This window comes from Pecten maximus, chromosome 11 (assembly GCF_902652985.1).
Source record: "Pecten maximus chromosome 11, xPecMax1.1, whole genome shotgun sequence".
Lineage (NCBI taxonomy): Eukaryota > Metazoa > Mollusca > Bivalvia > Pectinida > Pectinidae > Pecten > Pecten maximus.
This window is the reverse complement of record NC_047025.1, coordinates 35,585,133-35,611,247: the sequence shown is the minus strand read 5'-3', so window position 1 is coordinate 35,611,247 and position 26,115 is coordinate 35,585,133. Positions and strand designations below refer to the sequence as shown.

The window sequence follows — 26,115 nt, the reverse complement described above, 5'->3', positions numbered from 1 at the left end:
CGGGAGGTGGGAGGTCCAACGTCCGTGTAAACAGTTCGGTATGGTTGTGTGGTACCCTGTCTGGCATTAGGATATATACAGGAGGTGGGAGGTCCAACGTCCGTTTAAACAGTTCGGTATGGTTGTGTGATACCCTGTCTGGCATTAGGATATATACGGGAGGTGGGAGGTCCAACGTCCGTGTAAACAGTTCGGTATGGTTGTGTGGTACCCTGTCTGGCATTAGGATATATACGGGAGGTGGGAGGTCCAACGTCCGTGTAAACAGTTTGGTATGGTTGTGTGGTACCCTGTATTAGGATGCTGAATTTCTACATGACAGGGAGAATAACAAACAAGGATTAACTGGCCATTATTTTAATGTCACAAAGAGATTACCAATGAATGGTGGACAAATCACGCAAGCACATAAACTGGTACGATCAGGAACACTCACTCACACACATTCATAGCCATACAGGTGTGTCACACAAGTGTGTACAGGTATACATTTACATATGTGCACACCTATACACTCACAGGTGTATGCACACAAATCTATATGCGTGTACACAGGTATACCTGTACTGCTATATAAATGTACAAAAATACAGGTGTTAACAGGTACAGATACATAGGTACAAATACAGGTGTTAACAGGTACATGTATATATATATATGTATACCTGTACTTCTATTTAAATGTACACAAATACAGGCATTGAAAGGTACATATACACAAGTATATTGTACTGCTATGTAGAGGTACAAAAATACAGGTGTTAACAGGTACATATACACAGGTATATTTGTACTGCTATGTAAAGGTACACCAATACAAGTGTAAACAGGTATATGTATACATGTACACACCTATATACTTGTATGTTCACTGTAGACATCTGTACAGGTAAATAAACACCTCACTAATTCACAGGTGTAAACACCTACAAATCACAGGTGTGCACAGGTACACATAAACATGTGTACACAATTTGTTTGCACACATATAACCACACCTCTATATCATTCGACACTACATCTTTCACTCACACACTCTCGCTCACTGAGGTAGTAAAACAGTTGAGCTACTCTGATACAGGTAACTATATAGCAACAAGACCAAGCATCCAAATCTTAACCAAAGAGGTTATATGATAATAATATTTAGAAAGGTACAACAGAGAGATCGCTTACGCTCCAAACTCAAAATGATCACCAAAATAGTTAAATACATACCACAATTTTGTGTAAATATTTTAGTACACAACAAGTCATTTTAATATCTTAGTACACAACAAGTCATGTAAATAGCTTTGTACACAACACATCATGTAAATAGCTTTGTACACAACACATCATGTAAATAGCTTTGTACACAACACATCATGTAAATAGCTTTGTACACAAGTCATGTAAATAGCTTTGTACACAACAAGTCATGTAAATAGCTTTGTACACAACACATCATGCAAATAGCTTTGTACACAACAAGTCATGTAAATAGCTTTGTACACAACACATCATGTAAATAGCTTTGTACACAACACATCATGTAAATAGCTTTGTACACAACACATCATGTAAATAGCTTTGTACACAACACATCATGTAAATAGCTTTGTACACAACACATCATGTAAATAGCTTTGTACACAACACATCATGTAAATAGCTTTGTACACAACAAGTCATGTAAATAGCTTTGTACACAAGTCATGTAAATAGCTTTGTACACAAGTCATGTAAATAGCTTTGTACACAACAAGTCATGTAAATAGCTTTGTACACAACACATCATGTAAATACCTTTGTACACAACACATCATGTAAATAGCTTTGTACACAACAAGTCATGTAAATACCTTTGTACACAACAAGTCATGTAAATAGCTTTGTACACAACAAGTCATGTAAATAGCTTTGTACACAACAAGTCATGTAAATAGCTTTGTACACAACACATCATGTAAATAGCTTTGTACACAACACATCATGTAAATAGCTTTGTACATGACGCAGCATGTAAATAGATGAGGAAATGATCAACAAATGACAGAATCTGACATCCTTACAATAGAAAGTAACATAACAAATATAATTCAAATTTGTTGAATGAAACTATTGCAAGAAGCGTTAAAAATATTACAATTTCACAAAATGCTGATAAATTATGCATACCATCAGAAGATGAGATTTGGTTAAAATTTTTCAGTTTCCCAATCTTTATAATCTGTTATAATTACATGTATCAACATCAGTGACATGTATTGTTTGTGCTGTAATATCTATAACAACCATCCATCCATGTAAATGGAGAAACATTAGGGAAGAGAATGGATTGAAGATCTTGATGTAGGAGACAATATATATGTGTTGTCTACATCTAAACACTACACTTGTACCTCTAGATCTTTCACTAATTTTATAAATATATATATATAGATATAGATATATGTTTTTCATGAATATTGACAATCTTGCAGTGGAACACGTCCAAGCACATCACAGACAGGATGAAAAATTAAAACAGATGAAAATGCGACATGACCTCTCACCTCTTGCAAAGGTTTTTGATTATAACGACAATGGCTACAACCCCTCATATCACTGAGGAAATAAAATAGTCCGTTTCCAATAGCAACTTATAACATCGTCCATGGTAACATCAACAGGGTTTCCAATAGCAACAGTGTCCATAGCAACACCTGAGGTAGTATCCAGGCAACAAAGAGCTGTAGAGCTGCAATATTGGAACCCTGCACTCAGAGGTACGAACTCTTGTGGTTTTATCACAGAAGACTTGAAGCAAGGTCAAGTCTTTTAATCTTTGGTGGTAAGCATTGCCATGGAAACTTGCTTTACAACAATAACACTGTAATAATGATATCATGAACTGATTTCAACTAGAGTTATCTTTTCCTGGCTCAAAAGATCCAGGAATAATCAATTGATACTCCGAAAATAAGAGGTTGTCTTTGCCCAATAAATATAAACAGGAGTTATCAACCCCTGAAGAAAGCAATTCTCTTGTCAAGAAAGCAGGAAATACATGAAAGAAACCAGGAGAGGTGTCTTCTCCAGATTTGGATCTGTAGGAGTTATCTTCCCCTTTCTCAAAAATCCAGGAGTTGTGTTCTCATACCTCAATATCTTCTGAGATAAGTACCCGGGTATAAAACCCTGGATTAGTACATTTCCTGATCTGATGAGTAAGATATGGGTTACATAGAGTAACGAAAAACGAGGAGTGGATTTCTAGTGTTAATGACTTGTAGTATCAGCACCTTAAAAGTATGAGCCCTAATCTTTCACTGTGGTATGATCCATCTGGAGACCCAAGTTATGGTCTTTGAGATGTTCACAAAAAAACTGTTAAGAACTCCTCCCTGAAGTCGGAGTTCCACCAGCTTGTTCCGTACAATGTCCGAGCACCTTGATTGAGCTGGGTGTGGTGAATGAAGGCTGATATGCCTGGAGTATAACGTGAACACATCTGAGTATTAGAGATAGCCATCAAGTCACGCCTCGTAGTAGTGGTGATAATGATGGTGATGGTGGTGCTCATGAACATGGTGATGCTCGTGTCGCTGCACAACAATGCGATCGCCATCCAAATCGCATGTATGCTCACGCTCGATCCACTCAGCGACCTGCTGCATTGCCAGGTCGTGGTCCTTCTCTCGGTGCCGGTGCCGTCTATGGTAGTGTGCCGACACGGAGTCAGGAATATGCATTGGTAAACTAACTGGTCGAAATCGCCCATGTTTATGTGGAGATGACCCTGCAGATTTATGGTGACCTTTTGGTGACCTGACAGCTGTTTCCTGTGGGTCAAATGACCGTGACCTAATATGGTCATGCTTTGCACTACTGTCTGCTACTGCTTGCTGCTGTTCATGTTTCACATTCAGACACTCAGTTTCACGCCGAATGTTGTCACATTTGTGATTGGTATCTTGGGAGCGTGATCGGTGGTGCTGACTCCCTAGGGGCTGGGAAGTTTGAGCCTGACCAATGGCATTGTTTGTGAATGACTGACACTTGGTGATTGCGTTATGTTCTATTCCAGCGAGGTCTAGGTAATAATTACGCCGATCCTGACACTCCTTTGCCTGGTCACCATGGTTATTGATATTGACATCAACAGGTGCACTGGCATTGTTGTTTTTGTGGCCCCGGTGACGTCGTTTGTGGTTTGAATGCTCCTTAGTGGTGCCTTTACAATCACTATGATGGCGTCTGAAATTAACAAAAAGTAAATTTAGTAAACCTCAACAACTTCTTTAAACTGCACATCAATAGATATTTGTGAAAACTTAATATTTCTGACTTTGCATTCATGAAAGCCTATGTGCAATCCTCTCTGTTTTAGAAGTTAAGTTTGAGAGATCTACAAATAATACAGGAATTTGAAAACAAAACTTTGTATATATCTGTCCTTTAGTTTCACTCATGTTGATACTTATTATTCTATATAGACTAAACATCTGATTTTTTTTACTTCCTTTAACATACTTTTTCCTCTAGCCAATCAAAAGCGTCGTAACAAACCACAAAGTTTGATCATGTTATGGGATGATCACATATTCTTTTAGAATTGCTTGCTTAAAGTAGAATGACATTATAAATATACACATACAGTGCTACTAATTAAAGCACAATGTGTTTCCTATAAATGAAGGGTTTGTATCAAATTTAATAACCACAATATTGTACAACTCTGATCAAAATTCCAGGCTTCTACAACATTGATATAACAAACACAATCTGGTTTTAGAATCACCTTCGACAGATAATTTGAACCCCATTTCCAAACTTTCAATAACCACACTTGTACCTTTATTTCATTATGAGGCATTGAATTACCTGTAGAAATATCCCCAAGGTAATATTCTTTAAAAGTACCATGCTTTTGGAAAATTCTATATTTTTAATTCAATAATGGCACTGATACAGTATGGCATTTTGTTTGAATCATAAGAGAGTTCCTATCTCCGAGTTTTGTCAGAATCATTAGAGATTTAATATCTTTGAGTTTTATTGTCTGAATGATTAGAGATTTAATATCTTTGAGTTTTGTCTGAATCATTAGAGAGTTCCTATCTTTGAGTTTTGTCTGAATCATTAGAGATTTCCTATCTTTGAGTTTTGTCTGAATCATTAGAGATTTCCTATCTTCGAGTCTTGAATCATAAGAGAGTTCCTATCTCCGAGTTTTGTCTGAATCATAAGAGAGTTCCTATCTTCGAGTTTTGTCTGAATCATTAGAGATTTAATATCTTTGAGTTTTGTCTGAATCATTAGAGAGTTCCTATCTTTGAGTTTTGTCTGAATCATTAGAGAGTTCCTATCTTCGAGTTTTGTCTGAATCATTAGAGATTTCCTATCTCCGAGTTTTGCCTGAATCATTAGAGAGTTCCTATCTTTGAGTTTTGTCTGAATCATTAGAGAGTTCCTATCTCCGAGTTTTGTATGAATCATTAGAGATTTAATATCTTTGAGTTTTGTCTGAATCATTAGAGAGTTCCTATCTCTGAGTTTTGTCTGAATCATTAGAGAGTTCCTATCTCAGAGTTTTGTCTGAATCATTAGAGAGTTCCTATCTCCGAGTCTTGAATCATTAGAGAGTTCCTATCTCTGAGTTTTGTCTGAATCATTAGAGAGTTCCTATCTCCGAGTTTTGTCTGAATCATTAGAGAGTTCCTATCTCCGAGTCTTGAATCATTAGAGAGTTACCATCTCCGAGTCTTGAATCATTAGAGAGTTCCTATCTCCGAGTTTTGCCTGAATCATTAGAGAGTTCCTATCTCCGAGTTTTGTCTGAATCATTAGAGAGTTCCTATCTCTGAGTTTTGTCTGAATCATTAGAGAGTTCCTATCTCCGAGTTTTGTCTGAATCATTAGAGAGTTCCTGTCTTTGTGTTTTGTCTGAATCATTAGAGAGTTCCTATCTCCGAGCTTTGTCTGAATCATTAGAGAGTTCCTATCTCCGAGTTTTGTCTGAATCATTAGAGAGTTACCATCTCCGAGTCTTGAATCATTAGAGGGTTAAGAATATTGTTCTGAGATCAAAATTATAATCTTTTAAATTTTGAACAGGAACAAACAATATGCTAATGTCCTTTCTGTTGAATATTATCATCAAGCCCCTGCTGAGATGCCTGTTAGCCCCATCAATATTATCTCCTCTTAAACATATTCATTTGGTTTTCCATCCTGTTTTTAGAAATCAAATTATAAATATAATTCTGTTTTCTTCTGATATTTTCTGACAAATTACTATATTTTCACTACTACCAATAAAATGGCTCCCTCAATCAACTGTATCTATTTACAAATATTTCTAACTGTCTGGAATTTCTTTTTTATGACAGAAACAAGTGTTCTGATGCACAGCATTTTGTCTTGCCAATTGAAGTTTGGTCTGACGTTTAATTGCATCAGTAGTTATACTTTGTTAGATAATGCCCATTTCAGCCTCCTCAACTGGTTTTGACATGCAAGAGTAATCGCGTTGTTTATTCCCTTGCTCCTGTCCACTCACAGAGAGCCTCATGAAAGGGCATCGCCAATCTCCTCCTACAGATTAACCCTACTTCAAAGACACAATAATGAAATACAAAACAATGTAAGCGTTTGTACACAAAGCTATCATGATGAGACGCCTCGCCAATATATAAATTGACATTTAATTACCTACGTATTCATGTCAAATTTAACTTTTTGTTGTGGCTATTGATTGGTAAGGAAAGAATAAGCCTGCTATTTATTCAATACCAACACGAATTTATTGTCTTTGCCATATTTTTGATAAAGCCATACATTCAGTTGGATCCCTGTGAACAAAGACACTATAAAGGACTAGCACATCTTTGAAAACGCTTTGATGTAGGAGGCTCTGGCTTCCATGAAGTGTTATCAATCAATTTGTGTAAATGAGATTGGCGAGGAGTTTACAACCCCTATGGAACCAATGCTTCTAAGTCCTTTACAGTAGCTGGATCTGGGAAGCTTCAATGTCTGCTTTACAGTAAACAAAGCAACAGGAGTGCTTCTAGTCATCTTCAACTGGTCAGGTATCATAAGACAACAAGCAAAAGCCTTACGAATCATCTGACTGGGAGTTTTTTGTTGATTAACTGATTGTGTTGATACCACTTGTTCCAAACTGACCTGAGACATTTCCTATCGTCAGAATAACACATTGGTTCTCCGCTCTGTGATCTGTTGATATATTTATGTGACAAAGGCACCAACCCATACACAGATTAATACTGTGTAACACTTTTAAGTGATTATTGTTAGCCAATTTATTGTTTTCTATCGTCCCCGATATAATAGCTGATTGTCGGAGCTATATTGTCAAATCGTTATACATCAAACCTGATATTGTAGCTGATTCTGAGAGCTAAATAGGAATCTTGTTTCAGTAAAAACATATATATCAACAGTAAGTATATAAACTTGTAAAACACTTTCCAGACAGCGTAACTTCTCAATGAGAGACAGTGTAACTTATTAATGTGAGACAGTGTAACTTATAAATGTGAGACAGTGTAACTTATTAATGTGAGACAGTGTAACTTATTAATGTGAGACAGTGTAACCTTAATGTGAGACAGTGTAACTTATTAATGTGAGACAGTGTAACTTATTAATGTGAGACAGTGTAACTTATTAATGTGAGACAGTGTAACATTAATGTGAGACAGTGTAACTTATTAATGTGAGACAGTGTAACTTATTAATGTGAGACAGTGTAACTTATTAATGTGAGACATTGTAACTTATTAATGAGAGACAGTGTAACTTATTAATGTGAGACAGTGTAACTTATTAATGAGAGACAGTGTAACTTATTAATGTGAGACAGTGTAACTTATTAATGTGAGACAGTGTAACTTATTAATGAGAGACAGTGTAACTTATAAATGTGGTAGTGTAAATTATTAATGAGAGACAGTGCCAAAGTTTACATCCTTAAAAAGACTAAGATTTAATAAAACTCCATTATCAAATAAAAGAGTTTATCACAAGCCTTCATTATCACCCATAAATCAAAAATTGAAATCAAACATACAGCGTAAAACATTGAAGGTATCAACATACCGATCACCCAGATCTGTAATCCTGTAAGATGATGGTACTGGACACATGGATCATAACTCAAATATCAGTTGCCTGAAGATGTTGTACATCAAAGCAAAAAAAATTCTTTGTACAATTAATTACTGAGTCAACAATTTCTGGCCTCGATACAGTTGATGATTCTAGTAGCTTGCATGACCAAAAAGTCAAGAATTATAAAGATCCTCAGCAGGAAAACTGCCAGCCGGCCAATGGCTAATTATCCGCATCCCTCAAATGTTCAAATCTCTGTCTCTGACACTCCATGAACAACAAAGCCCTCATTAGAGATCATTGATTGGTTCCTTAAATGAATTAAAGCAGTCCGATCAAAGGAGGATCAAAGCCAATCTCCATTCAACAACTCTTTTATTCTTTCTTGTGTTTCGTTTACAGAGACAACAGATAGGAGCCAACACTATGAAATGCCATCACTCAAAGCCAGTACGATTGACCTGATCTGTTTTGTTGGCAGTTTCACCAGGGGACGATCACGACTCTCACTTCACATGATTACTGCACGGGACAATGATGCATCTGACTTAAAAGGAACAACCCCACAAGAAATATAAAAAAAAGCCTAGATTAAATACGTGATAATGCTCGTCTTTCATCCCCGGGATGTATGTGTATCCAGAGCAGTGGCTATAAATTAATAATTTGTATAAATCAAAGACTTATAACGATATCAAAGAACTGGTCATGAAACTGATCAGTGTCAGAACAAGGTTATATATTCTCTAATTAGCGGACATGGACAAGAAGAATAAAGACAAGACCAACATATCACTGGTATATACCACAGAAGGGGGGCAACATATCACTGGTATATACCACAGAAGGGGGGCAACATATCACTGGTATATACCACAGATGGGGGGCAACATATCACTGGTATATACCACAGAAGGGGGCAACATATCACTGGTATATACCACAGAAGGGGCAACATATCACTGGTATATACCACAGAAGGGGGCCAACATATCACTGGTATATACCACAGAAGGGGGGCAACATATCACTGGTATATACCACAGAAGGGGGGGGGCAACATATCACTGGTATATACCTACAGTGGGGGCAACATATCACTGGTTTATACCACAGAAGGAGGGGGGGCAACATATCACTGGTATATACCACAGAAAGGGGGCAACATATCACTGGTATATACCACAGATGGGGGCAACATATCACTGGTATATACCACAGATGGGGGGCAACATATCACTGGTATATACCACAGATGGGGGGCAACATATCACTGGTATATACCACAGAAGGGGGCAACATATCACTGGTATATACCACAGGAGGGGCAACATATCACTGGTATATACCACAGATGGGGGGCAACATATCACTGGTATATACCACAGAAGGGGGGCAACATATCACTGGTATATACCACAGAAGGGGGGGCAACATATCACTGGTATATACCTACAGTGGGGGCAACATATCACTGGTTTATACCACAGAAGGAGGGGGCAACATATCACTGGTATATACCACAGAAAGGGGGCAACATATCACTGGTATATACCACAGATGGGGGGCAACATATCACTGGTATATACCACAGATGGGGGGCAACATATCACTGGTATATACCACAGATGGGGGCAACATATCACTGGTATATACCACAGAAGGAGGGGGGCAACATATCACTGGTATATACCCACAGAAGGGGGGCAACATATCACTGGTATATACCACAGTAGGGGGGCAACATATAACTGGTATATACCACAGAAGAAGGGGGGCAACATATCACTGGTATATACCCACAGAAGGGGGGGGGCAACATATCACTGGCATATACCACAGAAGGGGGCCAACATATCACTGGTATATACCTACATTGGGGGCAACATATCACTGGTATATTGCACAGAAGGGGGGCAACATATCACTGGTATATACCACAGAAGGGGGCAACATATCACTGGTATATACCACAGAAGAGGGGCAACATATCACTGGTATATACCACAGAAGAGGGGCAACATATCACTGGTATATACCACAGAAGGGGGGCAACATATCACTGGTATATACCACAGAAGGGGGCCAACATATCACTGGTATATACCACAGAAGGGGGGCAACATATCACTGGTATATACCACAGAAGGGGGCAACATATCACTGGTATATACCACAGAAGAGGGGCAACATATCACTGGTATATACCCACAGTGGGGGCAACATACCACTGACAAAAAATATTCGTTCACAGGTTGAAGATGATATTTTTGTACAATGGAGGCGACCTACTAAATGATACAAGATTTGTTTTAAACCTGCAGTGGTGCCTAGGCCTCAGTACCATCAATATTCTTAAGGAAATTCATAACAATTTCCCAATAGGAAAGTATTACTGAATTAAAGAAAGTTCCATTTGTAAATTTTGTTTTCATTAAAGACACAAGAGGCCCATGAGGCTTAACGGCCATCTGAGTTTTGATATATTTCAGCAAATTTGACCCCTGGGACCTTGAATGAAGGTTAAGGTCATTTATCTGAACAATCATTTAGCCCTTTAACCATGAATGCTACAAACCCAATATCAGGTCTCTGAGTCTCTTGGTTATCAAGAAGAAATTGTTTTAAAGATTTTAGCATATTTGACCCCTGTGACCTTCAATAAATTCAAGGACATTCGTTTGATCAAACTTGGTAGCCCTTCATCCCAGCATGCTACAAACTAAATATCAGGTCTCTGGGCGCTTGGTTATCAAGAAGAAGTTGTTTAAAGATTTTAGCATATTTGACCCCTTTGATCTTGAATGAAGATCAAGGTCATCAATTTGAATAAACTTTGTAGTCTCTGCCAGACAAAAGGCGATCAAAATAGGTCAACTGAGACTTCATCTAAGGTGACCTAATAAAAGTTCCAGATGAAAAATTTTCAGTTGGGGAATAATGATGAAAATGGGACAAGGTAGTCTAAAACACTGGGTTATCAGAAGTTTGCACACTGGCTGTTTATTTCTTGATAAATTTTCCCTGAAGCATGAACATCAATAGGAGTGAGTCATACATTAATCCATTTTAATACAAGGAAACTTACTATCAACCATTGAGGAAAGTCACATATCTAAACAAAACAGGAAAATAGCTTTGTAATGTAAAATAAGGATAAATACAATTTCAGTGTGAACCATGTACTTTCAAGATTTAAAAGTCTGAACACCAAAACAACACAAGTAAGAAAAGACATAAATGCCCCTGCTGCCACTTGACACCCCGAAACACAGTTTAGTGAGGATCACATCAGCAGTTCCTGAGATTAGCTAGTTACATGGCATTGGGATGGGACACACCGTGACTCGTCCTGACACACAGCGACAGGACAGGACAGACATGGGTAGCACTATATGCACTCCCATTTCAAGGCGGGCATAAGAAATGATCATAGACAGTTCTGAAAGACACAGGTATTGTCCTAGCTACTAAACTGATGTGTCAATGTGTCTATTGCTGTCTGTTTGACTCTGGGGACCAGTGGTTCTATAGGTAGTCAAGCAGGACCCTGATCACCACTGTGATGCTGCAGGGATCAAAGTGGATACAGCAGTACCTACACAATATATGGGCTATTAAACCACAATGTGTAGCTTTTACAAGGGTTTCAAGTGCCACAGACAGGAATAGGCTGGAGGCAGACAAAAGGCTGGATTATTCAAGAGACAGTCTGGAGACAAAAGAAAACATCTTAGTTGTAATGGCTGCTCCACCATGAAGAATTATTACCTACCAACTTTCCCCTAGAGACCAAAAGGACTCATTCTGTCCTTTGTCACAAAGAATAAGTTCTGATTTATTTCCACATTATGATTAAATAATTCTTTTTGCGCATGATGAATAAATATCTCTGTCATGAAAAATGTATGCCTTTGCAGGGTTAGGGTGTGCCTTTGAAATGGAGACATGTATGCAATTACGAAGGTCTCTAGATAGGTTCGTCGACACGGGGAGGATGTGACATTTAAATTATTCTGTTTTATCAGCAATTTCAATTTCAAAGGTTCTAACTTAACAGCCATCAAGACCAATATGATTGCTGATCCAAAACATGTCCTACCTTTATTGGTAGCTAGTCTACTGAGGTAGAAATACAACTTGCTACCTGAAGGTCACGTCTGCTTACAACACTTTTATAGGTTAGTTTTCAAAACTTAAAATGATTTTCTTCTAAATATTGTCCAATATATTTCAAAATAAAAACTCATTTTTGACTTTGACAGTCTTAACTTGTTTATAAAATAAAAAGTAGCAGAAATTTCCTAACCTGAAGGATAATTATGTTTTATCTTATTTAGTTTTTCACGAATGCCTGCAACTTCAATGTAATGTTCAGGTTTTTTTAGCAGTGACTGTTATCTACTGAGGCCCCAAAAAATTACTTTCTAACACACAAATGGTCACCATTCTAACATCATCACTTGACCACACAAACGGTCACCATTCTAACATCAACACCTGACCACACAAATGGTCACCATTCTAACATCAACACCTGACCACACAAACGGTCACCATTCTAACATCAACACCTGACCACACAAACGGTCACCATTCTAACATCAACACCTGACCACACAAACGGTCACCATTCTAACATCAACACCTGACCACACAAACGGTCACCATTCTAACATCAACACCTGACCACACAAACGGTCACCATTCTAACATCAACACCTGACCACACAAACGGTCACCATTCTAACCTCCACACCTGACCACACAAACGGTCACCATTCTAACATCAACACCTGACCACACAAACGGTCACCATTCTAACATCAACACCTGACCACACAAACGGTCACCATTCTAACATCAACACCTGACCACACAAACGGTCACCATTCTAACATCATCACCTGACCACACAAACGGTCACCATTCTAACATCATCACCTGACCACACAAACGGTCACCATTCTAACATCATCACCTGACCACACAAACGGTCACCATTCTAACATCATCACCTGACCACACAAACGGTCACCATTCTAACATCAACACCTGACCACACAAACGGTCACCATTCTAACCTCCACACCTGACCACACAAACGGTCACCATTCTAACCTCCACACCTGACCACACAAACGGTCACCATTCTAACATCAACACCTGACCACACAAACGGTCACCATTCTAACATCAACACCTGACCACACAAACGGTCACCATTCTAACATCAACACCTGACCACACAAACGGTCACCATTCTAACATCATCACCTGACCATACAAACGGTCACCATTCTAACATCAACACCTGACCACACAAACGGTCACCATTCTAACCTCCACACCTGACCAGATTTCACATTGAGTCTGTAGAGGAAATCCACAGCTACAAATGACTAAAGCTCAATACAGCGATCGTCTGTGATCATCAAAACAATTTCAACGAAGTAAACTGTCACTTTTACAAACCTCCAACTGATCCATCTGTCACAGAGCCTATTTACAGGGTATTTTGTTCATAACATCCTCAATTCTCTAAGAACCTTTTTTTGCCCTGAATACCAGTGCATTTTCAGCCCACATCACACATTTACATTTACCTACTCAGTAACCACAGCTGAAAATTGGCCGACTCTGAAAATTGGCCGACTATAACCACTTATTATATATGTGTACATTTTAACCACTTATCATATACGTATGTTGGATAACTTTCATCTCATGTTGTAGATGTTATCTGTCCCGACATTACAATGGAAGGCCATCACTTGACACAAAATACATGAAGGAATATTACTGGACTGCTTTCAAATCGGTCCAATTGAGTATTTAGTGGAACACAGCTGTTACTGGCTCTATTTCTAATAAAACTCGGTGAGATCCTTGTAGCCACCCGGAGTTCTATACACAGTGATGACTGCCATTGAGTTCCCATAAAACCATTCAGTGCCTATCATTTTGTATAAAAGCTTTCATAGCTCATCACCAGAATCCTCCACCTGTACAAAATGGTTACCTTTCATCCTTTCATACAAGGTGTAATAAATCATGTCATGAGTTTTCATGATCAATAAATAAGACAACGTTTATAAAGATGAACGAGCATAAAATTGAAATTTCTCCGATCCATATCCAATAACCTGATCCTATATCATTTTAAAAGGAGACAGAAAATATATAACGAAACAAGAAAGTACAGAAATGGAGTTCACTGTTAAAGCTCAAATATATCAAGTAATTTTTTCTACGACCTTTCCCTTACCTAGTTAAAAGTTGACAAGTGACCTTATAAACGGTATCACTAAGCTTACAAGTTCTGTTACTATGTAAAAACTTATAAACGGTATCACTAAGCATATAAGTTCTGTTACTATGTAAAAACTTATAAACGGTATCACTAAGCATACAAGTTCTGTTACTATGTAAAAACTTATAAACGGTATCACTAAGCATACAAGTTCTGTTATTATGTAAAAACTTATAAACGGTATCACTAAGAATACAAGTTCTGTTACTATGTAAAAACTTATAAACGGTATCACTAAGCATATAAGTTCTGTTACTATGTAAAAACTTATAAACGGTATCACTAAGCTTACAAGTTCTGTTATTATGTAAAAACTTATAAATGGTATCACTAAGCATACAAGTTCTGTTATTATGTAAAAACTTATAAATGGTATCACTAAGCATACAAGTTCTGTTATTATGTAAAAACTTATAAACGGTATCACTAAGCATACAAGTTCTGTTATTATGTAAAAACTTATAAACGGTATCACTAAGCATACAAGTTCTGTTATTATGTAAAAACTTATAAACGGTATCACTAAGCATACAAGTTCTGTTACTATGTAAAAACTTATAAACGGGATCACTAAGCTTACAAGTTCTGTTACTATGTAAAAACTTATAAACAGTATCACTAAGCATACAAGTTCTGTTACTATGTAAAAACTTATAAACAGTATCACTAAGCATACAAGTTCTGTTATTATGTAAAAACTTATAAACAGTATCACTAAGCTTACAAGTTTTGTTACTATGTAAAAACTTGTAAACGGGATCACTAAGCTTACAAGTTCTGTTATTATGTAAAAACTGATGCAGTGGTACGCATGTTATTTAATCACTTTTCAAATGAAAGCAATTTACTTTCTAGTTTATATTTTTTATTATCAATTAAACAACCTTTTTTGAGTATTGCCAATCCTGATTTCTGAACTTCTTAAATTTATACACTCGATTGTAGTCCAGCCCAATAACTGTTTTCTCAATGTCATACCTGGCCGTACTGTATATGCTATTTCTACCTGGCCGTACTGTATATGCTATTTCTACCTGGCCGTACTGTATATGTTATTTCTATCTGGCCGTACTGTATATGCTATTTCTATCTGGCCGTACTGTATATGCTATTTCTACCTGGCCGTACTGTATATGCTATTTCTACCTGGCCGTACTGTATATGCTATTTCTACCTGGCCGTACTGTATATGCTATTTCTATCTGGCCGTACTGTATATGCTATTTCTATCTGGCCGTACTGTATATGCTATTTCTACCTGACGGTACTGTATATGTTATTTCTATCTGGCAGTACTGTATATGCTATTTCTACCTGGCCGTACTGTATATGCTATTTCTACCTGGCCGTACTGTATATGTTATTTCTACCTGGCGGTACTGTATATGTTATTTCTACCTGGCCGTACTGTATATGCTATTTCTACCTGGCGGTACTGTATATGTATTTCTACCGGCGTACTGGATAGTAAACTGTATATGTATTTCTACCTGGCGGGATATGGTATTCACCTGGCGGTACTGTATATGTTATTTCTACCTGGCGGTACTGTATATGCTATTTCTACCTGGCCGTACTGTATATGCTATTTCTACCTGACCGTACTGTATATGCTATTTCTACCTGACCGTACTGTATATGTTATTTCTATCTGGCCGTACTGTATATGTTATTTCTACCTGGCGGTACTGTATATGTTATTTCTACCTGGCCGTACTGTATATGCTATTTCTACCTGGCCGTACTGTATATGCTATTTCTACCTGGCCGTACTGTATATGTTATTTCTACCTGGCCGTACTGTATATGTTATTTCTACCTGGCTGTACTGTATATGCTATTTCTATCTGGATACCTACCGCAGTTGTTTGATGTGATTACGCTCCATGTTTTCCTGAACAAGTTCGGCCAGCTCCTGTTGTTCTTGGGAGGTGAGCTGTATCCTTTTAGTACAGGTCTGTCCAGGACAAGATCCTGGGTTGACTGCCTGACCTTGACAAGATGTCTGGTTGACCCCTTGACCCTGACAAGATCTCTGGTTGACCCCTTGACCTTGGCATGAAGTATGATTGACCCCTTGACCTTGACAAGATGTTGGATTCACTCCTGTCGAAGATTGTCCTTTATTTTCATTGTTACACTTAATTGGCATTTGAACATGAGTTCTTGTAAGGTTATTCAACTTTGAGAATTCTTTTGATTTAGGAGAGTCTTTTGATTTTGAAATTTCCTTCACTTTGTCTTTCCCACAGTCTTTAACTTTTAAAGGTGATGTCCGGTTGCCTGGTAGCTGGGAGCCATCTTGTCCGACCGTCAGACGTAACTTGAGTGTTTTGGTTCCGTTTGAAGGAATTTTAATGGATGACCCTACAGCATCATAGAGAGCCTTCAGCAAACTGGCAAGATCCTGAAACGGCAGCAACAGAAAGTCAACAATTACATCACAAAATACCACACAGATGGGGTTTGTCTGTACACCATCCAGATGAGTACAATAATTTTACAGTGAACCCACTTCAAGGTCATTCTGTTATTAATCAACATTTATATCGCTACTGAACATGAAATGATTTTCCAAAATGCTAGCTATACACAATTACACATAACTATGTAAAATATGTATCTGTCAGCAATTCAAAAGCAACTGAATTAACCAACATTTTGCTGGCTTGCAGTTGTTGTAATGCAGTTCAAAGGAAGTCGTATCCACAGATGTATGCACACACACTGCACACAAACACAGAGAGACCACTAATACTGTTTGGTTCTCTGTCTGTGAGTGGGTCAGTGCACAACCAACTCCATCTCAATCCTGGAGGATCCTGGAGCCCCTACAATAAACTGGCCGAACACTGACACTGTTATCTCAAACATTGAAAACACAGGCTTCAAGAAACTTGGTACACATCACCCCAGAGATGAAAATCAAAAATAATTTGCAGAGACTGGAAGACCGCCAATACACTAATGGCCTGGAACAGCAAGGCTGCCCACTACTCTGTTGATTAAATTAATTAGACCTGGAGTTTCATTAACACCATGTTAAAAGAAATTTCAGATTTCACACATTTTTGTAATGATCTTTTAAAGAAAACTTCTTACTTCACATGTTTTTGTTATTAGAAACATGTATGCCTTAAACACTATGAGGAAACTTGTATAAGAACTAGATTCAATATCTACAATTTTTAAAACTTTTTAATGACTTATAAATGAAGAAATAATTACACAGTCCTACTTCACTATCAAACATAAGGTTATGATAAGCTACAAAGGCCTCTCTGGTCTTAATAATTATTGTATAAATTTGATTTATAAAAAGTTTAATATTTTTCTCCCTAAAATTCAATACCAGCTCCAGTTGTTCTGGTTTTTATTGGGCTGCTTATCCAATCAATTATAAAGAATTGCCAAGCTGAATTCTGGCTATCAGCCCCTAAGTTTTTATAAAGAATTGCCAAGCTGAATTCTGGCTATCAGCCCCTAAGTTTTTATAAAGAATTGCCAAGCTGAATTCAGGCTATCAGCCCCTAAGTTTTTAGAAAGAAATGTCTTGCTGAATACTGGCTTAGTCTCTAGAATCAGTCTTTTATTTGTACTTTTAATATTCTAGAGACAGGTTCAGATGAGAGAGAACAGGTGTCAGTCTAACAGATACAGAAGTCATCCGGGCTCCCAGTAGTATGATGAGACACGTTTTAGTGACTTAATTTTATTAGATATTGATGAGTGAAATATGAAATTGTAAAAGAAAGAGGATAGGTTTAATACAATACTAGCATGTTCAACAAGAATTTATAATAAGGTAGAGTTTGACCATTGGTGGAGAGGAGGCTCTCACCGACCAGGTAACTGGACCCCCTGAATGTTTCCACCTGGCCAACAACAATGATTTATATCTGGTAATAAAACCCCTTCCTCCTAACTTTAAAATCAAATCAATAAAATCTGATGATGGATTATTCGTCATGCCAATTTTTTTCCCGATTTCCTTTATTTCATAAATGGGAATTCAAAATGATGCAAAAAAGTGTTTGAAACATGCCCAAACCAGGTAAGGAAAATTTTGACAACAGGAAAATATAGGGTGGGGCAAGGTGATCTAACAAAACACTTGACTTCATCAATATTCAATACAACAAAACGTGAGAGTCAGATGTTCTTTCACATATTCCAGCATGTGCAAAGCTAATCATAATTACAAAATTATGTAAATTACCCTTTAATATGCAAACTGACATCCTGGCAGGAGTGACACCTATACACTGTTACAGCTGATATCTAGTAAACAGGTATTCAATGCTAGGTGATACATCAGCTCCACCAATATTGAGTGTTCGCCTAACATCTGTGTCATACAATGTTGATGACTGCCCTATAACAATGGATGGTCGCCGGTGTGACTAGATATTGGTACTCCTCTAAAAACAAATCACTTTTATGAATCATATTTGACAGTGACTATAACGCATTGTCTGTTATCAGCAAACATGTCTTCCTGCTCAGCCTGATTAGTATAATGGTATACAGGTACAGAATGTCTATTACAAATGACACTGTTCTAGTCTGGATGTCAGACAGAGGCTAGTCCAGTCCCATTCTGACAACAGAGGCTGTTCCAGTCCCATTCTGACAACAGTGGCTAGTTCAGTCCCATTCTGACAACAGGGGCTGTCCCAGTCCCATTCTGACAACAGTGGCTAGTTCAGTCCCATTCTGACAACAGAGGCTGTTCCAGTCCCATTCTGACAACAGTGGCTAGTTCAGTCCCATTCTGACAACAGTGGCTAGTCCAGTCCCATTCTGACAACACAGGCTAGTCCAGTCCCATTCTGACAACAGGGCTAGTTCCAGTCCCATTCTGACAACACAGGCTAGTTCCAGTCCCATTCTGACAACAGAGGCTGTTCCAGTCCCATTCTGACAACACAGGCTAGTTCAGTCCCATTCTGACAACAGAGGCTGTTCCAGTCCCATTCTGACAACAGAGGCTAGTCCAGTCCCATTCTGACAACACAGGCTAGTTCCAGTCCCATTCTGACAACACAGGCTAGTCCAGTCCCATTCTGACAACAGAGGCTAGTTCCAGTCCCATTCTGACAACAGAGGCTAGTCCAGTCCCATTCTGACAACACAGGCTAGTCCAGTCCCATTCTGACAACACAGGCTAGTCCAGTCCCATTCTGACAACACAGGCTAGTTCCAGTCCCATTCTGACAACAGAGGCTAGTTCCAGTCCCATTCTGACAACAGAGGCTAGTTCCAGTCCCATTCTGACAACAGAGGCTGTTCCAGTCCCATTCTGACAACACAGGCTAGTCCAGTCCCATTCTGACAACACAGGCTAGTCCAGTCCCATTCTGACAACACAGGCTAGTCCAGTCCCATTCTGACAACAGAGGCTGTTCCAGTCCCATTCTGACAACACAGGCTAGTCCAGTCCCATTCTGACAACACAGGCTAGTCCAGTCCCGTTCTGACAACACAGGCTAGTCCAGTCCCATTCTGACAACACAGGCTAGTCCAGTCCCATTCTGACAACACAGGCTAGTCCAGTCCCATTCTGACAACAGTGGCTGTTCCAGTCCCATTCTGACAACAGTGGCTAGTCCAGTCCCATTCTGACAACACAGGCTAGTCCAGTCCCATTCTGACAACAGTGGCTGTTCCAGTCCCATTCTGACAACAGTGGCTGTTCCAGTCCCATTCTGACAACAGTGGCTGTTTCAGTCCAATTTTGACAACAGGGGCTGTTCAAGTCCAATTTTGATAACAGAGTCTGTTTAAGACCATTGGTACTCTTCCTGATACAGACATTTTACCTTAAACTATAAGACCTTCACTGTCAATACATACCTCTTTTGTGATCTTGCCGTGCCCATCAAAGTCGTACAGAGTAAATGACCATTCTTGTTTGTTGTTGTCTGTTCCACCAAACTTGACCCCACACTCAAACTCCTGTAATATACAAACATCAGTAATTCATTAACTACTACAATGAACCATGAATTGAATTGAAATTATCATTCATTTTTACTACTATCGATACTAGTTAGTATTTGCTTTCTACTATAGATACTAGTAGTATTTGCTTTCTACTATAGATATCAGTATTTGCTTGCTTACTTTCTCTTGACAATATGGTTCGTAATTTTTAATTGAACATTTTTTTTTCTCCTTTGATGTCCCATTCTTCTGGATAAAACCCAAAGTACTCATGCTTATTGTTTTTTTCAAGGCATGTTTATTGGTGTTTGATGTCATGGTTACTGGTGTTTTATATACTCCTACAAAACTGATGATACTGGTACTGGACAGAGTCTGGATTTTTAGTAATACTGATGATACCGATGCTGGATAGAGTCTGGACTTTTAGTAATACTGATGATACTGGTGCTGGACAGAGTCTGGACTTTTGGTGATATTGATGATACTGATGCTGGACAGAGTCTGGACTTTTGGTGATACTAATGCTGGCTGGATTGTGTCAGGCTTATCAATGCTGGAAACCAGTCAGGGAATAGTGAGACAATGGAAGCTCATCCAATTAGGACCTACAACTCCTCCAACTTGGACCTAACAACAACTTTTTATCAGATAAAAGTCCCAAGCTATCAACACAAAACACATAACGCACAAAAACCTGTCACTGTATTGTACCAATTCTTGTTGATGAGCACACCAGAGGATGAGGGACACGCTCTATGATGACTTGTAGAACCCATCAGCTTCCTAACAAATGGGAGGTGATTATCCTAGCAAAAATGTCAGATACCCCAGCAAAAACATGAGATACAAGTCACATACCATTCCCTATCTAACTGGTATCAGATAGAGATACCTTTGGACAGGTAGAGATGTAGGAACTTTCGGTGGCCTCAAGTCTTATAACCAGCCAGTGAAGCCGTTAGTCATCAGAGAGATATCGCACAACTCTTAAACTGGAATGTGGACAATCCTGAAACACAGCTGTTATATAGGCTCAACTGAGATTCTCTCAAAAATAAAAACTCCACTCTACTAAACATTTCCACAAACAATTCCAGTCCATTATACATATCTCTTTGAAGATCACATTCCAAAAAGGATGAAACTTATGCATGTACACCAATAACAATTTGATATTTTCTTCAGAAGTTGTGCTTCACATGTAATGAATTAATGTTCCATCCTCAAACTATCATACTATATAGTTTAAAAAAAATTTCAATACATTTAACAGATGTCTGTACAACATTGGTAGCAATTCATTGTACGAAGAGAATATCTATATATAGCAACAAGTCAAATTTATCTACATAACTCAGGATAAGCATACTGTCAACAGCTTCTGTATCAAATATCAGATTAATGACACTTCTTGTGCCTGGTACAGGATTGATGACATTTCCTGTGTCCAGTATGAAACTGATGACACTTCCTGTGTCCAGTACGGAAACTGATGACACTTATTGTGTCCAATACAGAATTGATGACACTTATTGTGTCCAGTACGGAATTGATGACACTTATTGTGTCCAGTACGGAATTGATGACACTTATTGTGTCCAGTACGGAATTGATGACACTTATTGTGTCCAGTACGGAATTGATGACACTTATTGTGTCCAGTACGGAATTGATGACACTTCTTGTGTCCAGTATGAAATTGAGGACACTTCTTGTGTCTAGTACGGAAACTGATGACACTTCCTGTGTCCAGTACAGGATTGATGACACTTATTGTGTCCAGTACGGAATTGATGACACTTATTGTGTCCAGTACGGAATTGATGACACTTATTGTGTCCAGTACAGAATTGATGACACTTCTTGTGTCCAGTACAGAATTGATGACACTTATTGTGTCCAGTACAGAATTGATGACACTTATTGTGTCCAATACAGATTGATGACACTTATTGTGTCCAATACAGATTGGTGACACTTATTGTGTCCAGTACGGAATTGATGACAGTTCTTGTGTCCAGTACGGAATTGATGACACTTATTGTGTCCAGTACGGAAACTGATGACACTTATTGTGTCCAGTACAGAATTGATGACACTTATTGTGTCCAGTACAGAATTGATGACACTTATTGTGTCCAGTACAGATTGATGACACTTATTGTGTCCAGTACGGAATTGATGACAGTTATTGTGTCCAGTACAGAATTGATGACACTGCTTGTGTCAGGTACAGGAACAATGTGTCCAGTATAGGAACATTGTGTCCAATATTATGACAGGAACGATCTATTTCTATAACAGTTCCACACCACCCCCACATGTACTCATCAACACCAATCAGCCCCTCCCGAGTACCCGGAATCTGATACCTACAGATGATGGGTCTAAAGCTAACAGTCAGTGAAGAAGTATGTGAGCGGGAAGCTGGTCGAGTGACATATGATTGTCTGTGGTTATAGGCTGGTGTTCTGTGGTACAAAGGCAAACAGATAATTATATTGTTATTAGAAACACAACACAAGTTGCACAATCAAAGGGCCAACTCCTTTGACAGGAAATACATGGAACAACCATCCCTGTCATGTTAGAAGGTAGATGTAAAAAAAATCTGGATATTTTCTGTTTGTTTAAAAATGAAATGATTATCTGATTGTGATAATGCTAGGATCATCTTCAAAGGGAGGAGTAGGAGAGTAAACTGTACTTACAAACTGGGCAGCAGATGTGCACACAATCATATCCTATAATATTCTTTTGAAATATGAAAAATTTCCTGTGAAATGTATCTCCTTGAAATTTGTGACATAAAAAAAAATCTAGTTCTATTCTTACTGAATGAAAAATACCTTCACCAGTTGTATTGAGTAAAGTATAGAAATACCAGCTTCACCAGTTGTATTGAGTAAAGTATAAAAATACCTTCACCAGTTGTATAATTAAAGTATATGAAAATAGGCAAATGAAAATATGGTATATGAAATATGACAATAGTACTTCTACACTACTGTACAGAGAGACAAGAATTTTACCCACACATTTAACAAACATCTTTTTGGTAAGGTATAAATTAGTTCACATACATGAATTTATATGCAAATTAAGCAAACTCTTTATCCTATGTACATACTAAAATGCCCCTTAGATAGTCCAATTATAATCTACCCTAGAAGGTATGGAAACAAGGTACCCAGAATGGCTATGTACCCATCCATCACCGACGAAACAGACCAGGAGAGGCCGACAGTCACCATTAAGGTATTCCCAGTAGTAATAACACTAATAGTATCGTAAGATCTGTACACCCACAAATATTTCTACAAAACAGTAAAACGTTTACATTAAAACATCTCCAATTTAAATGGCTATCAAGTCTGGTTCTAGTAGTGTATGTGTACAAACTTTAATTGTGAAAACTTAAAAGCCTGAACCAATGTTAGAACATACTTAACACATATAACTATATGCTATTAAATGTCCATCAGGTTTTCACTATAATCGGTAGGATATTTGGAGAATTGCTGATCTTGAAATGAAATATGTGGTAGTGATATGTGGCCATGATAATCATAGAAGTTTTACACATCAAAGTTAAGAGAGAAGATATATGTGAAACAACCATCAATATTCGACTGACAAAAATTCTCACTTTATAGCTCATATACAAACATTTTAAGAAAAGTCCAGGTAACATAATCAAGCCTCCAAATTAGTTTTTACAACATGAAGCAAGGTTTACTTTGAAGTTTACTAACAGTAAATAAAACCATGCATAGGATTGATTTAATAAAAGTACAACTCCTATTGAACAAAAAGTGCTTTGATTGTAACTCTGACCTAATTAAGGCCAGGTAACATCAATATTACAGATGAAATGTGCTCAAATGATTTGATGGTCATGCAATGTGGTTAAAGCTTATCTTGGTCGGGTATCTTGTTGGAGAAGATAGGATTCTATGTTTTACAGGTGTGTTAAAATATAGGCACATGTATGGGGGTTATGATAAGGGCTCTTTGATGAGAGCTATGATTTTGGCTTCATGTCTCTGGGAGGTATGATTTAGGCTGTGTGTATTAGAGGTATGGTTTAGGCTGTGTGTATTGGAGGTATGATTTAGGCTGTGTGTATTAGAGGTATGATTTAGGCTGTGTGTATTGGAGGTATGATTTAGGCTGTGTGTATTGGAGGTATGATTTAGGCTGTGTGTATTGGAGGTATGATTTAGGCTGTGTGTATTGGAGGTATGATTTAGGCTGTGTGTATTGGAGGTATTATTTAGGCTGTGTGTATTGGAGGTATGATTTAGACTGTGTGTATTGGAGGTATGATTTTGGCTTCATGTCTCTGGGAGGTATGATTTAGACTGTGTGTATTGGAGGTATGATTTAGGCTGTGTGTATTGGAGGTATGATTTAGGCTGTGTGTATTGGAGGTATGATTTAGGCCCTGTGTATTGGAGGTATGATTTAGGCTGTGTGTATTGGAGGTATGATTTAGGCTCTGTGTTCTGGAGGTATGATTTAGGCTGTGTGTATTGAAGGTATGATTTAGGCTCTGTGTATTGGAGGTATGATTTAGGCTCTGTGTATTGGAGGTATGATTTAGGCCCTGTGTATTGGAGGTATGATTTAGGCTCTGTGTATTGGAGGTATGATTTAGGCTCTGTGTATTGGAGGTATGATTTAGGCCCTGTGTATTGGAGGTATGATTTAGGCTCTGTGCATTGGAGGAATGATTTAGGCTCTGTGTATTGGAGGTATTGGAGGTATGATTTAGGCTGTGTGTATTGGAGGTATGATTTAGGATCTGTGTATTGGAGGTATGATTTAGGCTGTTTGTATTGGAGGTATGATTTAGGCTCGGTGTTTTGGAGGTATGATTTAGGCTGTGTGTATTGGAGGTATGATTTAGGCCCTGTGTATTGGAGGTATGATTTAGGCTGTGTGTATTGGAGGTATGATTTAGGCTGTGTGTATTGGCAGTATTATTTAGGCTGTGTGTATTGGAGGTATGATTTAGACTGTGTGTATTGGAGGTATGATTTAGGCCCTGTGTATTGGAGGTATGATTTAGGCTGTGTGTATTGGAGGTATGATTTAGGCCCTGTGTATTGGAGGTATGATTTTGGCTCTGTGTATTGGAGGTATGATTTAGGCTCTGTGTATTGGAGGTATGATTTAGGCTCTGTGTTTTGGAGGTATGATTTAGGCTGTGTGTATTGGAGGTATGATTTAGGCCCTGTGTATTGGAGATATGATTTAGGATCTGTGTATTGGAGGTATGATTTAGGCTCTGTGTATTGGAGGTATGATTTAGGCCCTGTGTATTGGAGGTATGATTTAGGCTGTGTGTATTGGAGGTATGATTTAGGCTGTGTGTTTTGGAGGTATGATTTAGGCCCTGTGTATTGGAGGTATGATTTAGGCCCTGTGTATTGGAGGTATGATTTAGGCTCTGTGTATTGGAGGTATGATTTAGGCTGTGTGTTTTGGAGGTATGATTTAGGCTGTGTGTTTTGGAGGTATGATTTAGGCTGTGTGTTTTGGAGGTATGATTTAGGCTGTGTGTATTGGAGGTATGATTTAGGCTGTGTGTATTGGAGGTATGATTTAGGATCTGTGTATTTCCAGTATTATTTAGGATCAGTGTATTGGAGGTATGATTTAGGCTGTGTGTATTGGAGGTATGATTTAGGCTGTGTGTATTGGAGGTATGATTTAGGCTGTGTGTACTGGAGGTATGATTTAGG

General features: G+C 38.2%; 1 protein-coding gene across 8 annotated transcripts in view; it reads right to left on the bottom strand.

The window, feature by feature from the left end:
• Window positions 1-341: 341 nt before the first annotated feature.
• LOC117338172 (protein naked cuticle homolog 2-like) overlaps window positions 342-26,115 on the bottom strand; it is a 108,672-nt gene continuing 82,898 nt past the window's right edge. For 6 of the 8 annotated variants that reach the window (XM_033899396.1, XM_033899397.1, XM_033899398.1 and 3 more), the window contains 3 exons: window positions 20,273-20,374; window positions 16,276-16,823; window positions 342-4,221 (listed from right to left, as the gene is read on the bottom strand). In XM_033899396.1, the coding sequence (XP_033755287.1) occupies window positions 3,501-4,221; window positions 16,276-16,823; window positions 20,273-20,374 (1,371 nt within the window). In that variant the 3' untranslated portion in view covers window positions 342-3,500. The remainder of the gene's footprint in view (window positions 4,222-16,275; window positions 16,824-20,272; window positions 20,375-26,115) is intronic. The other 2 variants (XR_004534980.1, XR_004534981.1) reach the window with 2 other exon arrangements.